General features: G+C 32.7%; 1 protein-coding gene across 13 annotated transcripts in view; it reads right to left on the minus strand.

Annotated features, from left to right (window-relative positions):
- Nucleotides 1–742: 742 nt before the first annotated feature.
- LOC120769448 (calcium-activated potassium channel slowpoke) overlaps nucleotides 743–16620 on the minus strand; it is a 155218-nt gene continuing 139340 nt past the window's right edge. For 7 of the 13 annotated variants that reach the window (XM_040096441.1, XM_040096478.1, XM_040096502.1 and 4 more), the window contains 9 exons: nucleotides 14661–14693; nucleotides 12253–12409; nucleotides 11314–11379; nucleotides 5683–5860; nucleotides 5087–5594; nucleotides 4574–4710; nucleotides 4262–4404; nucleotides 3977–4196; nucleotides 743–2563 (listed from right to left, as the gene is read on the minus strand). In XM_040096441.1, the coding sequence (XP_039952375.1) occupies nucleotides 2426–2563; nucleotides 3977–4196; nucleotides 4262–4404; nucleotides 4574–4710; nucleotides 5087–5594; nucleotides 5683–5860; nucleotides 11314–11379; nucleotides 12253–12409; nucleotides 14661–14693 (1580 nt within the window). In that variant the 3' untranslated portion in view covers nucleotides 743–2425. The remainder of the gene's footprint in view (nucleotides 2564–3976; nucleotides 4197–4261; nucleotides 4405–4573; nucleotides 4711–5086; nucleotides 5595–5682; nucleotides 5861–11313; nucleotides 11380–12252; nucleotides 12410–14660; nucleotides 14694–16620) is intronic. The other 6 variants (XM_040096532.1, XM_040096540.1, XM_040096510.1 and 3 more) reach the window with 4 other exon arrangements.

Below are 16620 nucleotides of genomic sequence, written 5' to 3' on the forward strand. Positions count from 1 at the left end.
ATTTTTATTTATTTAACTAAAAATATACAATCTAAATGAATGAATTTTTTTCAAAATTTTGCATCTGTAAGTGATGAATAATAACAGAAGATAGAACACATTTTTTTATCAGTCAGAAACTTTAAATAACGAAAATAATAATACTTTATATAACAATAAAATATAGATTTTATGCAAAAATTTGAAACTTTTATATTTTTTTATAATTTTGGAAAAATAACCAGTTTTTTTTCGCTAAAAAAAGACATAGTTCTGACAATAAATTAAAACCCTTTCCTTTTTACTAAGTTTTGCATTTATAAATGACGAATAATGATAGACAATTTTTTTATATTTTTGGAAAAATAATTTGTATTAAAAAATAGTTTGTGACAATTAACTAAAACACTTACTTTTTTCCAAATTTTTGCATTTATATATGATGAAAAGTGACAGAACACAAAAACAAAAAAAATTTTTTTATAATTCAGAAACTTTAAATGACGAAAATTATAATATTTCATGTAACAAATAGGCATTTTATCTAAAAATATGAACCTTTCAACCTCATCTCAACCTTTATAATTTTGGAAAGTTAAACTGTATATCAAAAATTAAAAAAGAAACAAATTTTGCCAGTAAAAAATAAATAAAAAACATTTTTTTACAAATTTCTAAATTCATATTTTAAATTAAAAGTTTAAAAATATATACATTTCAATTAAAATAAAACAATATTTTATAAACAACAAATATACTGCTGAGAAATATTTTAAAAATATATGTGTGTAGCTACACTTCTAGCACTAAAGTTTTTAATGCATATAAGAGATAATTTTCCAAAATTTCAAAATTTTCACTTAGTGTTATTAATTTAAAACCACTTAAATTGAAAAACATTTTAACACTGTATGTGATGCTTTTAGCAGATAATTGATTATTATTCGCTGCTTTTAGTTCAATGGTCATGTGAGGTTCGAGACTTCACTAAAATATTGGATAGATGCCAAGGCAATGTTTTTTTTTGGTTATTATTACAGTTAGGAAGATTTTGAAAAAATGTCTAAACACATTATTTTAATACAAACGCGATATTTAAAACTGCCAAGGCAATGTTTTCGTTTTTTTATTATTATTAAATAAATTGCATTGTTTTTCTCTGCTTTTATTTTAATGGTCATATGAGGTTTGTGACTTCACTAAAATATTAAAGAGATGCCAAGGCAATGTGTTTTGTATTATTATTACATTTAGCGAGATTTTTGAACAAAATTATAAGCACATTATTTGATTAAAAAATTATATTTAAAATTGTTTTAATTATCTGGTTGTATCGCGATAAACCATTAAACAATTCAGCAGTTGAAAACTTGGTTCACTGTTTTTCATATAAACGTTTGGAAAATCATCCTCAGTGCACATTTAAAACTAATAAACATGATTTCATATGCTCGCATACTATAAACTAATATAACTAGTGCAAATTATAACAAAGTTAATTATATAAAAAACTTTGAAATAGCGATAGATTTAACTTTACAAAAATGAAAACTTATATATATACTTTAGATTTTTATAAATACATATATGATATACAAGTCATTTGATTTGAGTTCGAAGCTAAGCTAAGCATAAGACTAGGGCTTTTAATTTCAGAGAGGGTGCAAGTGCAATAAATAATTAACCGAAGTCATATTAAAGCTAAATTATAAACATTTATTAAATAATAGAAAAAAATTACCAAACAAAAAATACAAGAAAATTCTTCATACATGATTACTTAGTTGATTACAATCATACATATATCCTAAATGAAAACAGTAAATTAAGGTTAATAAATTTTTGAAAATTAATTAAGTAGTTGAGGGCTTTGCGGAATGGTGTGGGAAGCAATCTTTTTACCATTTGAACGATGGATTTTACTCATACTGATTCAAACAATCAGTTTGTTGTTGTATATTTTATTAGTTGGAGTTTGATTTTTATATTTGCAAAGACATTTGCTTCCAATTGAAAATTGAAATGTTTTGTTTTTGTAGCGCAACTCATATACATACATACATACGCATGTAATCTACTTCAATGAGGCTTGCATTGGCGAATGTCTGTGCAAATATAAAAGTACAAAATGGCGCATTTACTAGGTCACCCATGTATTGCATAAGCATTTCTTTACATATATAATTTTGACAAATTCCTATAAATTTTTGTTTTACCTGCGGCATTAATATTGGTTTAGTTTTGTTCATTACACCAATTGTTTTTGTTTATTGCTTTTTTTGTGCTAATTCTTTTTGTTCGATACATTACGCATTGCCGCTCGTAATTTTTGCAATATTTTGCCGATTATGTATTGCCAGAAATGCGCTATTTTGTACCCGATCGTTTGCTCCATCGTTCAAATGTACGAGTAAGGACCATCAGTTAAGGCGCTACACAGTAACAATCAAGAGTTATCATCCTTGTTTGAACCACCCCCACCGACCCCGGAGCCTTGTGTGTTGGCAGCCCGACCACCAGGTGGTGCACGTACTGCGGCCGGTTTATACTCTAAGCCCGGATCGAATTGCATTAATACGAAAACCTGCAAAAAAGTAATGATGGAATTTAGTGGGTGTGTGAAATTAAATTTTTATTTTCTTATTTCAACAGGTTGTACTTCTATAAATAACATACTAAAATATGGCTCTCCACACAATGACCTATAATGTTTTGATTTGATTGCGAGTTTCTGCAAAAATATCAAAATTTTTGGACTAAATTCACGCCGCCATTTTGGGAATTTTTTTCCTTTTTGCGAACGTTGAAGCAATTTCACTTCGAACTCGTAGATAATTTTGTCTATCTTGGAGCCAGTAATAACACAAACAACAATGTCAGCATCGCAATAAAATGCTGAATAAATCTTGCTAAAAGATGCTATTTCGATCTGAGTAGGCAATTTAGAAGTAAAGTCTTCTGTCGTCGAATAAAAACTAAACTCTATAAGTCACTCATTATCCCGGTGTAGATGCATGGAAAGACCAGGTGGAGAAGAACCTGGCTACACTTGGAATCTCCAATTGGCGCGTAAAAAGCGGTGTCAACGCCAAATAAAGAAGAAGAAGTTCTCCACACAATGGCCAAACATGTTTTGATTTGATTGCGAATTTCTGCAAAAACTACCAAAGTTTTTAACCAAATTCACGCCGCCGTTTTGTCTACTCTGGACTTTTTATCGGATGTAGGAGATATTTCTTCTGGGAGACACTTTTTTGTTTTAATTTTAATCCATGGAGAAAAGACTGCGAGACGGCTGTTGGTCTCTTGACAGGTTACAACCTAGTGGCATCACATGTGAGCCTGATGGGCATAAGTGACGACGATACATGAAGTTGGGATGAGGGATATGCTGGAACACCTTCTATGGCTGTGTCCAGAAGTATCTAGAACTCGCCTTAAGTATCTATCCTATCTAACGTAGACCTCAAATTGCTCTTAAAGTTCGCAAGGGGCGTTGAATACTTCACCACAGACTAAACTGAACCTCCATCTGGCATATCCAGTGGGTCTATGTATGGCGTGATAGTCGATCAGTATAACCTAAATTAACCTAATCCACGGAGAAAACCAGAGTCATTTCAGCAGTGGCACACCTATTTTTAGCATTTACATTTCAAATCCCTCTATTCTTCATTTCTTCAATTGAATGTTACTAGAGATTTAAAGTTTCACAAAGAGAGTCTCGATGATAGCATTTATAAAACACAACTTTTATAACGTAACAAGTTCCAACTGAGCCTAAAATTATCATTTTTCGAATAATGGTTTACGATTAAAGATACTCGTACTCAGTCACGGGGTAAGAAAGTTATTTCGCCTCTTCTTTTAAAAGTGTTTGTAGTTCGAAGAGTTTAATTTTTCATTATTTTCAAGTGTCAAGTTTTCGAAGAGCGCTTAATTGATCTATAGTTTTAAACGGACTCTAACTTTTCTGCTGTGTTCTTTTTGGACTTACCTGATCTGTTGGCAGTAGTGAAAAATCATCGGGTGGGTTCGTTATAACATAACGTTTGCTACTCGCATCACAACTCGAACTCGTATCCCGAAATCGGTAGAGGCCAATGCAAAGCATGCCGTACGATTTGAGCGCTGCCACAAATAGATCACCATATTTACCACACTCGCCGAATTGGGCCAAGGGACCGTCATACAGTGATATTTGGCCAACACGACATCTGCGCGAGTGAATTGAAAATATTAAGGTTGAATGGCTATTGGTAAAATAAAGGTTAAAACGCACCTGTCGCGGTTGCTAAGACTATCCACAGTGCTGTAACCGCCACGTAGACCAGCACCTTCGGCGAGTATGAGTTCCAGCTCTGGTGTAGCGCCGCCGGTGATAAGTGAGCGGATTAACGTTAAAGCGTTTTGATTAAAGTACGTCTAAAGGCGATAAACAAAGATCGTGTATAAGTAACATGAAAGAGTTCGACAATTTATATGGTGTTAGCAGTAGCCACGTGCACGAAATAGGCACGAAGAGAGAGTAAGTTAATTAGAAATATTTTTTTTTAGGTACAGGAGGGCTACTGTAAAGGTTACGTTCAATTACCGTCGACATCAGCGAGTCGAGAACACTAACGGCGAAGGCGGTACCGCAGGCGAACGGCTGCGTCAGATATAGCTCCGTATCCGGATCATCGTCATCGTCTTGATCGAGAAACTGCACGTTACTATCGTTGACCAGTTCTTGAAACAACAACCAAAACAAAGTTTAACGCTTTGACCTTTAACTAGCGGCGAGCGCATTTAAGAGTAAGACGAGAGTGTACAACGACTAATACATTCATGACTCGGGCGTAGAATTGGTACAAAATTGGCTTACATAACTCAACGGCAATGTGCTTAAATTTCTTCCTTAAAAAAATTGTTTAAATCCATAACAACAACACGCTACAAATACACATAAATATAAGAAAAAAATGTGCCAAAATAAATTTTATATAAAACCAATAACGGTTTATGAGAGCCAACTTTGTGCCAACGCCAGCGGTTGGATGAATGTGTCGTGTGTGAATTGGTCGTTTAATCGCAAACACAGCCAACTTAGTGCGATGCAGTTTACCTGTTATCATGGGCACATTCGCGCCGTAAACGGAGCCGCGCCGTTGCAGCACAATTGGGCTGCCAGCGGTCGCGCTCAGATTATCGAATTCGGGCCCACGTTGACTCAGTACACCGATCGTATCGTCAAAGGTCATTGCCTTGATGTTGAGCGACGCTAGAATGGCCTCTTTATCGGCCAGCGTCGGATCGTCGTTGCTAGGAACTTTCGCCGACAGAATACAACACATATCGCACAGATTCACGTTCACGGCACGCAAATCGGCACGACTCAGCGGCGAACCGTTCAACACCGATATCTTTGGCAAATTCTGCAACATCTTCCATTCGCGTCGTATATAGTCCACCGAACCGACTATCACCACATGCTTCAGTTCGTGATAGTGAAAATTTGAGGCGCGCAATGGCATCACCAAGTTGCGCAGTCCGATTAGCGGCGAATCTGGATCGGCAAAAAGGCATACGACAACGTGACCATTTAGAACAGTCATTGCCGCTTGATTGCGATCCTATTGATATTTTTTTTTCGAAATAAATGAAATGAAATTTGGAAATATTTGTGATCATAATTTTTCTAGTCTATGTAATGATGCCCACCAATATGCAGTCTTCTAAATTCTTAGCCGGACTCCAGTGGAACATGCCCGTCGAATCGTATTTCATTTCGGTCTTTTCAAAATCGAAATCCTTCGATTGATCGTCCGCAATACCGGCCGGTAGTGAGACGCCGCCATTTTGATTTTGTGTGCCTGTGCCGGAGCTGCGACTTGTTGGCCTAAGCGCCGTCAATGAGAGAAACAAAGTAAGAGAGAAAATTGGTTGTAGTCAAAAAGCGGTAATTTATTGTATATCGGCCCACTGTGCTTTACTACTACACTTATATATGTAATGTATGTAAGTAGTATTAACGAATGCTTACACATGAACAAATGGCAGCAAGTAATTAATTAGTACTTATGCAAAAAACGAACGAAATGATTGAGCAAACGTATGCATTTACATTGCATTCTTTATGTTTGTATGTAATGTGAGTATCAGTGCTGTAAAAATACTTGTGCTAAGAGCATATTCATTCGCATGTCTCAATAGTTGTTTCTAATATATCTACTACGTCATCTAAGTATTTTGAATAAATTATAAATATGCTTCAAAATTATGCTTTCAAAAATGTTCACTGACGTGATTATGCAGGCAGTTGTGGTTCTTAAAAATGTTTTAATATTTCGTTTTTGGCAATGTGTGGGTTTGTAAAAAATAGTCTCAGTCAAATAAAAAGTTATAATATTGTATATTAACATTCATATTCTCATAATAAAAATTTAAATAGATTAAGTACTTTACTACAACTTTAGTGCTCGCAATATTTCCGAGTTTAGTCAAGATAGCTCTGTGCCTAACTCTGAAAATCTCGAAACGAAAAATACATCGCTAAACATTTTTGTTTCGTATTTTATATAAATTTTCATAACTTCTCGCTTCTATATACAAAAAAAAAAAAAACTTAGAAAAAATTGGAAAAAGTGTGGAATTACAGACCTCTGGTGTGGATGTACATATGTCTTTTGAGTTTTGAAAATTTTTACTGTGAGTTAAATTCTTAGTAAATGGTATCCGAAAGAAGATATCAAATGATAAATTCTTAATTAACGGCATCTTAAAGAAAGAAATTATCAAATGATAAATCGGTTAAGTATGGAAAACAAAAGCACATTTTCCATTTTTGTATCGAATAATGATTATTTTTCAGATATTTCTTGGGCTTACCGACGAAGGTTTACAACCTTTTATATATAAAATATTATTATAAGCGACTATATCGTGTGGCTATGACTGCTTTTTTGATAGTGAAGCGCACTTTTTTCAAAATTCAATTTAACTCTAGATTTTGCTTTGCAGATATTTTCAGAAAATCGTACTTTAATTGTTTTTAGAATTTATTTGTTCTCAACTTTCTAATTATATTTGAACAAATCGTGGAAAATCTAGTTACCTCACAGTAATGACTTTTGTAACGCAAATTCTTGTCAGAAAAGTATATTTTTATATTAAATTGATAACTTCGGCTCATAATGTTTTGAAATTAAATTGTTCAAAAACGACAACAATTGTTATTTCTAGAAATTTCTTGAATTACATACTGCTGTGCCCAAAAGGTGACATTTGAATTTAAACTGCGCGTGTCGAAGGATTTGGAGAATTATTTTTTTTAGGTTGGTAGTACTGTCAGTCATATTTATGTCAATTTTCATGTCAAAATATTCATTAGTGTTTGAGATACGTGTCGTTTTGTGAGCTGCTAAAAGTGAGTTTTTCGACGTCGAAATTTGTTGAGCAAAGATTGCATTAAATTTTGTTTACGGAGTCAATTTTCTGCTGTGGATACGTTGAGGATGGTGCAGAAAGCTTTTGGTGATGAGGCCGTGTCTAAAAAAAATGTTTACAAGTGGTAAGTGAGTTCCAAGCCGGCAGTGAACGTGTCGAAGACGAAGAGCGTCCAGGGTGACCATCAACCTCAACCGACGAAGCTCACGTTCAACAAATCAAAGATTTGGTGTTGAAAAACCGTCGATAAACAATTAGAGACCTTGCTGATGAAGTTGGCACATCAAAAAGCTCAGCCAATACCATTTTGAAGGATGTTTTGGGCCTCAAGCGCGTCAAATCTCGACTGGTACCGAAAACATTGAATTTTTTGGAAAAAAGGCGTCGCGTTGAAGTGTGTGAAACGATGCTTTCCGACTACCAGGGTGTCATGAAACGCATTATGACTGGCGATGAGACTTGGATCAATGCTTACGACCCCGAAACAACCGATCAATCGAGAAAATATCGTGCCAAAAGAGAGCCGAGACCAAAAAAATTGCGCCAAAGTCGCTCAAAAATCAAGGTCATGTTGACGTTTTCTTCGATAATCGTGGTGTTGTGCATTATTAATTCCTTCCAACCGTTCAAACAGCCAACAAGGAATATTATTTGAACGTTATGCGTCGTTTGCGTAACGCTATCCGCCTAAAAAGACCGGAATTGTGGAAAGACAATTCTAGGTTTTTACACCACGATAATGCACCATTCCATACTGCCCTCGTAATTCGTGATCATTTCGCCAAAAACTCAACCCATATCGTTCCGCAACCACCGTATTCACCTGATCTGGCGCCGTGCGACTTCTGGCTGTTCACCAAGCTCAAAAGACTGCTCCGGGGACACCCTTTTCATACGATAAAGGAGATTCAAGCCGCAGCCAAGACGGAACTGAAGGCCATCGCGGAAAGTGACTACATACAACCAGTGTTTCGAAGATTGGAAAATCCATTGGCATAAGTGCATTGCATCGGGAGGGGATTACTTTGAAGGGGATGAAATTGATTTGGAAGAATAAATAAAGAATTTTCAAAATAAATACAATGTAACCTTATTTTTTTGGCACAGTAGTATGTCTATCGATCCACCTCTTTTCATATTTTTGTATAAGTAATGTTACATCCTCAGATCAATAAACCTCAGCATTAAAACCTGGTGCTATTGTTACTAACGTCTAAATAGTAATTTCATATAAAATATCGCATATAATTTGATCTTAATGAAATAAGGTTTATATACTAATTTTGTTAACATGAGTTAACATGCCGGAGAACTATCACCACTTCTAGGATTCATAATAATAATCTGATAATAAAATAACATATGAAGCAGATGAAAATCAAGCCAATGGAAATTTCAGTAAACTTTTAAATACAAAACGAAATCAAACTAAACTTTTATATATAAAAGAAATTTGGAGATCTGTTTTTATTAGAACCATATTGTTGAAATTAAGATGACAGTATATACATACATGATACATTTATCATGAGAAATGAATGTTGACATTAAGTGTTTGTGAAGGGAGGTAAATGAAGCTATGGAATGTATTTTCCTATTATAGTTATCTTGTTAATGCAATAATTAATGGAAGTGATTTCATTGATGTCAACTTATGAATGGGAGATGTACTTTAATACATTTTAAAAGAGATTTAAGACCTTCAAAGCTGACAGGGGTAATATACTTTAATAGATTTAAAATAGATTTAAGGGGTTACATGGGTTTGCGGGTTTCAAAAATCGATTTTTTTTAATTATTTTATTAAATTTTACAACACTTCTAGATTATTGTTCGAAATTTTCAAGTTGATCCGAGTAATTGTTTCGGAAATACAACCTTGAAAATTGTGCGTTCGAGGCTAGCTAGGGTAAGTGCGTCGTCTATTTTTCTCAGAACTCGCACCGGCCGAGTTTAAAATAATTTTTCCAAAATTTGAGAATTTCTTTGTTACACTATTAACTAACACTATTATGTTTGTAACAATAAAAAGTTCTACTAAAATATTTCATTTTTTATAAGAAACAAAAATTATTTAAAAAAGGCTATTTTTTACCCGAGGAAACACATGTAACCCCTTAAGAACTTCAAAACTCACAAGGCTGATAATGAAATCATTTTAGTGTTATCGAAAGCTATTTTTTTTCAGTTACTACTGTTTACTAAACTTATTTCAAAGCTCAGTAGTTTTAATTGTATCGACTCATGATAAGGACCCTATACAGATTTTTTATGGAAGACACTCAAAAATAAGTAGAAATAGTCCTTTTGAAAGTTGACCTCGTGGAAACTTTGTTGCATTTGCCTGAAGTGCTTCGGAGTTGTGAATAGTCGGCAAATTTTTCTGATACCGTTGAGTAGACTTGTGGCATTCTTTATTGCGAATTTGACAGTGTTTAAAGTTTTACTAAAAGATTTTGAATAAAAGTAAAACCATACACTGTAAGCTAAGACAAATTTCAGTATATCGAGTGATATTACTCTTTTAACAATATTTATATGTCGATGTTAGTTTCAAGATACATAGATATTTTGCTACTTTGAGAGTGTGACTGTCAATAATCAAGGTTCCAATCCATGAACTGTTTATTTGAATACATTATATTCTACTATACACGAAATTTGTTAGAAATGTATCGATCTGCTGCTTAACCAAACTTTACCAACTTCCTATGGTCATTCTATGGTCATTGCTATCTGATAATAAGCCAAATCTGTCAACAAGTAAATGACGGAACTCTGCCGATATCAATGAAAAATTATCACTTAAGTAGTTGTATGATATAATGAGTGAAATAATGTTGAGTATTATGCCGCTGAGATTGTGTTTGAATGTGCCTCAAGGTGTTTGATCTTTCAATGTCGTTGAAACAAGTATAAAAGTGTATAATAATTTTCAAACATTTAATGTTAAAATTACCTCAACATTTATTTCAAATTATTTTATAATAAATAAGCACATTTAATTTATAATTGTAATTATATAACTAACATATATAATATACACGAGTACCAAAAGTGATGGAAGACAGGCAATGTACAATAACGAGCATTATTATAAACTTATTTAACAGTAATAAATCGAAGAAATTGCTAAATGATTATATAATCGACTTATGTATATATCTATATAGTATTTATGTATATGTATATAATGTAACTACCACTTTGAAAGCTCGTTTTTCATAATTTGAGTGGAATGGATTTTAAAGGCACAGCGAGATAAGTATAACAGTGAGTGATTGGAAAGAAAAGCGCGTAAAAGCAAGTAAATATTGAGTCAATCGTGTGATTATATGCGTATGTGTGCTTGTTTATGTGATCAAGATTTTGTATGTAGATATACATATGTATTTACAAACACGCAGTACATTGTTTGAGACATGAATTTTATGAACAAAAACCGTGTATGAAGTATGGCAAAAATATTCTGATACTTCTTCTTAACCAAACTACGTGTTTTTTGTTTTTGCATTGACATTTGAAAATTGGATGCAAATATAGCGACGAAAATTACCAGTTAATAAATGTACGACAAATTGCAAAACATGACTGGAGAGTGCATACAAATAATTGTAGTTGTAAATTATTTACACACCTACTGATGTAGACACACACATTTACAAAAAAAAATTGAATACAACAAAAACATGCAATATCATATTGCAAATATTGCATGTGATATAAGTAAATGCGACAATATACAAAGACGATAGATAGATAGAATCGATAGAACAAGTGGGTGAATAAGAGTGTGAAACAAACGTTGTAGAATAGTAGTGAAAAAGGCAACAACAACAACTATGTTTTGTGTGACATTTTAAGTGAAAGCATTCAAATTTCTATAAGTTTAGAATGGACGCATACATGAGCTTTTTAACTTCGTAAGCGAGTTGATAGCCCGCATATGGGTTAGCATCGTTTTCTGGCGGCCTGAAACAAAATTTTTCATTAAGTGTTGGCTTTTGTTGCTGTTATTATTATTGTTATTATGCTAATACATATTTGCATTTGACATTGCTTACAAAGATAATACATATAGGTATGTATAAGTATATATTTATTAGTAGAGAAACATATTTTCAGAGTTGTGGTAGACAAAAGTAATTATATAACATTTTTTTTTTTTGTTGGAAGTTTTCTTAATTTTTATTTAATTACAATCAATAAGCTGCATATTGTACAAACGCTTGCTGTTAGAGACTTATAAAAAAACGGAAAACAACTTGGATGATAAAAATTTAAAATTAAATTTTTTACACTGGGAAAAAATGTTATGCCAAAATGAAATTTTTGATGATTTTTGCAGAAGTTTGCGCAAAGTAAACATAAAATTATAGATGCGTGAAAGTACACAGCGCAAAAATAATAAAACTTAAATATTAAACATTTGCTAAATTGCTGTATTCTTCAATATGAAGTGCTTGGGCACTGCTAACTAACACTTTGTGGACTGCAATTTGGAAAAGTGGGCGCGCTTAGAAGCAGCTAAACTAAAGTTTTGAAAATATATTTTTTATAGTAAATGCCTAGGCGCTGCCTTTTGCTAATTTATATATTGTTTATATAATGGCTATTTTACCAATAATAAATGTTGCCATTAATTTAATAATAATTATTTAGAAAATATTTATAATAATTAATTATTATTTTTTTCACTTCATAGAGTCTATTGTTTCTTAAGGCGTTCTGCGTTAAAGCTTTTTCATAAACAATTTTTCTAAGCATTTCAGCATAAATTTATTGTATAGTATAATAACTTTTAAATTTTTTATATTGCTTATAATATCATTTGCTCATACTCACCTGTTGTATTGTGATGGTGATATCACCTGGCCCTCAACCTGTTGTCGATTGATTGTTGGTTTCACCTTGTTAACTTGTTTCGCGGCTATTGAATTCATATGCAACCCTGTACTACCGTTGCCGGTGCCGTTCGTGCGGCGACCATTGCGATTTATGACTGTAAATAGAAATTTAACGGTTTCTTAGTCTAGATACATATTTCAAATACACATAAAACATAAATACATCCATACACAAAGTATATTTTTTACATCTTCTTGAATTTAGTTTTAGATTAGCTGTATTTATATAGCGTCACTTAAAATTCAAAACAACGTATCATCAAAAAAACATCATTGAGTTTTTTGTTGCTTACGATTCACTACATCATATTACATTTATGAAGCATAAAATTTTCAATTTCCGCTGTCATATAACCAATGTATAACCAGTATGTAACCAATATATAACCATTTCATAACCAAAACACAAATTTCGTTTCAATATGAATCGTTTTTCGTTCGCCTGTCAGCTTATGAAAAGTGATGTTACGTTATTTTGCACTTTAGCTGACGATAGGAAGGTGCCGCAAAATGTTTAGTCAAAATAATTCACATACAAAATTTAGTTCTTCAATATCACTCTAGAATGACTAAATATACATTTCAGAAGATTGCTTGAATGAGATCGCAAAATTTTATCAGAACTTTTCAAAACAATTCCATGTTAAATGCATATTGTTTTTTGGTTTCATTACTATAAAATAACGATATGCAAGTAAGTAGTCTAGTTTGGATTTGTCATAACCGACTTCCGGGTTATTAAGTTGCAAATGATTATTGCAAATTCACAAATGAATGAACTTGCTACAAAATACTAATATTTCAAAGGTTTCTTAATTTTTTCAACATTTGGGTAGTCATACCAGTTACTTACTTTGTACTTTCGAATAGTTATGCCAATTACTTATAATTTTAAATTCAGCGTAAAACTATTTAATACAAAAATTATACAATTCATAGCAATATGCAATTGTTGACGAAAAATAATTTCATCGATCTTTCTGCGACACCCTCTAATATAAGTTTTAACCATTTGACACGTATACATACATTAATATTTAAGGCTTTGTTGCCAATTTGTTTTTAATTGTAATTATTATTTTTTAGTTTGATTAATATTTGTTTTTGGTTTGGTAAGTAGCAACACTTGAACTTATTACTTTCTGCTTATACATAATTATACTGAAATTAATACAGTATTGCACTTAGTTTCTGATTTCTGGTTTAATTTTGTGATTTTTCGTATTCTTTAGAGATTATTTTAGACATTTCGAGGATATTTGTTCTTTTAAAGTCAGCGACATCTAGAAAACTAAGCAATTATTCAGTTTGAACGTAGTTAAATATCGACTGTATTTAGCATAGCGCTCATAAGGCTTCAATAACTGGCTTCGGTCAAGGTTGTGCTTGGTTGGAGCCGTCATAAGGGCTCTACGTCCTTTGCTATTGCTATGATAAGAATGCTGAAAGTTGTCTGACTACTCGTTTTTGAAATCTTCATTATTTTAGTTGGATTAGAAGCTTACAAAAATATAATTTGATAATTATTTTAAAAATATCTGCCCATACCACGTAGTTGTATCTGGTCAACCCATTGCGGAATTCGCCTATGACGATAGTCACGTTGAACTCATTCTTTAAATATAAGTATATAAACTTCTTGTGAGTTTATCTGTTTTTTTATAGTATGAACAGACGATAGTTATTAATTTTAATGAGAACCTGTTGCTGTTCAAAAAAAAAAAAAAATGTAGTGAGAATGAAGCTTGTTTAGATTCTAAATGAATTGTGGTTGCATCCGCGCGAGTACCTTGATAGTCGTACTACGGAACGGACCCAAATTTATATCCGGCGTTTAATTCTCAGTTATTGAAGAACCCTCATAGGTTATCTAGTGACTGATGCCCAGAGCATACTGAAATTATGGAGGGAACACTTATCCAGCCTTCAGAATGGCTGTGAAAGCATAACACCAGGAGATGCTGAACGCGATTCCCCAATCGATGACGAGGTAGCGGACATTCCATTGCACGACTATGAAGAATTACCCGTATGAAGAACAACAAAGCGGAGGGCCCGATGGATTGCTGGCCGGGCTATTCAGAAAAGGCTGTGAAGAACTGATATGGAGCATGCATCAGCTTCTTTATAGAATATGGTCAAAAGCATGCCCGACGATTGGAATTTAAGTGTGCTTTACCCAATCCACAAAAAGGCTGACTGTAGTATATCAATAAATAATAGGAAACGCTAGAAACACTATAACAAAACTGGTAAATCTCACTTTCCTAAAATGTCGCTGACTTGAATGGAGCGCTTGCTGCCGTTGAACATTTAAACAAAACACAACATTTTGTAAATACTTACGGTTCACATCCTCTCTATCGCGTGTCATGTCACCTAATCACCACCAAAGCGTTTTTAAAAAAATAAGTATATACAAGAAAGAAAATGAACTTTAGAAAATGGGCATTTGTTATGTTTGCGGCGATTAGTTTGAAAAGAAAGGTAAATTTTTCAAACATTTTTGTACGCGTGTGTAATATAATTTGGTTGTGTTGTTATCTTTTGTAGCGACACTACAAACATATACAAGTATAAGTAAGTGAGTAAAAAGTATGCATTATAAGTAATTAAAAAGCATGTGAAATAAAACGGTACCAGATGATTACTATGTTTTAGCAGTTTGCTGCGGTTTTTCGTGTGCCAAAAACTACAAATTTGGTTGTTATTTTCGTTTTCCTTTTTGCAAGTTAGCGTTTGAGCGTGAACACTGGCATATTGCAGCTGTTGTTGTACATAATACATTTAGCATATATTTTAATAGTTTTGGAAATACGCTGGACTACACTCTGGCTATTTCAAGTATTCAAAATTTTTCACTTTTTTGTGACTATTTAGTTCAACGATATAAGAATTATATACGGAACTATGAGAAATTGAATTAAACTATGAATATTAAATACTGTACTTTCAATCACGAATTAGGACAATTCTATGTAGAAGAGAGAGAGAGAAAAAGAGTACTAGAAAGTGTGTGAGTACAAAGTAATACAAGTATATGTAGAGAAAATGTTTTTCATAAACACAAAAGAAATTATATAACAGTTATGAAATAGTTGATTTGTAGTGACTACAAGTACTTGTATATACACACACATATATAGTTATGTAGATGAAATTACAAGTTTTACAATTTTTTAGTTGAAATAGTAATTAACAAGCATAATTCATAGTATATTTATAGTAGAAAGCAAATCAGTGAACAACGTTAAAAAATATTTACTTCAAATACAGTAATGAGTACCAAGTACGAATAGTAGTAATTGAATTACTTATACAAGTAGTGGAACGAGTAAATGTCAAAGTTAATACACACACGTATAAAGAGAAATTCTCATCACTAAGTTGTTATTATTATTGTTTTTACAGTTTATAGTAGACACACACGATAAACGGTAAATGTATTTACTTTTTTATGTAAGTAACCGGTTCTAGAGTTATTGGTAAGAAAAAAATAATACAAACATACAAGTAACTGAAAAGTACCTGGTAGGTAAGGGTTATGCTACCTACAACACGACACTGATTTAATGTGTTAACGGGTTTTAATTATTTTTTACCACTATTTAATGTATATTATATGAATCAAAAAGTAATTATAAGTTTCTCTAAATAAAAAAAAAAATAAAATGCACGTTAATGTAATCGTAAAACTAACCTCAATTGAAAAACCTCATAATTTTTGGCATATTTCTCTAACCTTCGCTTACAAAAAAATAAACATTTAAAACTATTTTTTTTTTAATTAAAAATTTCAAGTGATAAACTTCTTCCGTTTCATTTCCTAAATATATATAAAAACATATTTATCTAAGCATAAATTATTTTTGGAATTGCAAGAATGTATGTTTAAAAAGAAAACCAGGCAAGGAAAAGTCTTAAGTCTTGAAGATTTTAAGAATTACAAAAGGTTTTCTGAACGTCTTAGGAATTATAAAAACTCAACTTTGGTACCCCAAATCGATGACAATGGAACGGACGTTTCATTGCCCGACCATGAAAAAGTTTGAATAGCAATTACCCGTCTGAAGAACAACAAAGCGGAGGGAGCTGATCGATTGATATGCACACATGGTATGTCTCCGAGCCGCTTGATACCAAACGAGGTTTTAAGCAAGGCGACTTCTTCAATCTACAATATTCATGAGTGTACAACTGCTGGGCGATGTTATTGATATCATTGGCCAACTGCGCCGTTAGTACTGCTTTCTCCTGGATAAGGAAGCGAAGCAAATGTGTCTGGTTGTGAACGAGGGCAAGACGA

This window comes from Bactrocera tryoni, chromosome 1, assembly GCF_016617805.1.
Source record: "Bactrocera tryoni isolate S06 chromosome 1, CSIRO_BtryS06_freeze2, whole genome shotgun sequence".
NCBI lineage: Eukaryota > Metazoa > Arthropoda > Insecta > Diptera > Tephritidae > Bactrocera > Bactrocera tryoni.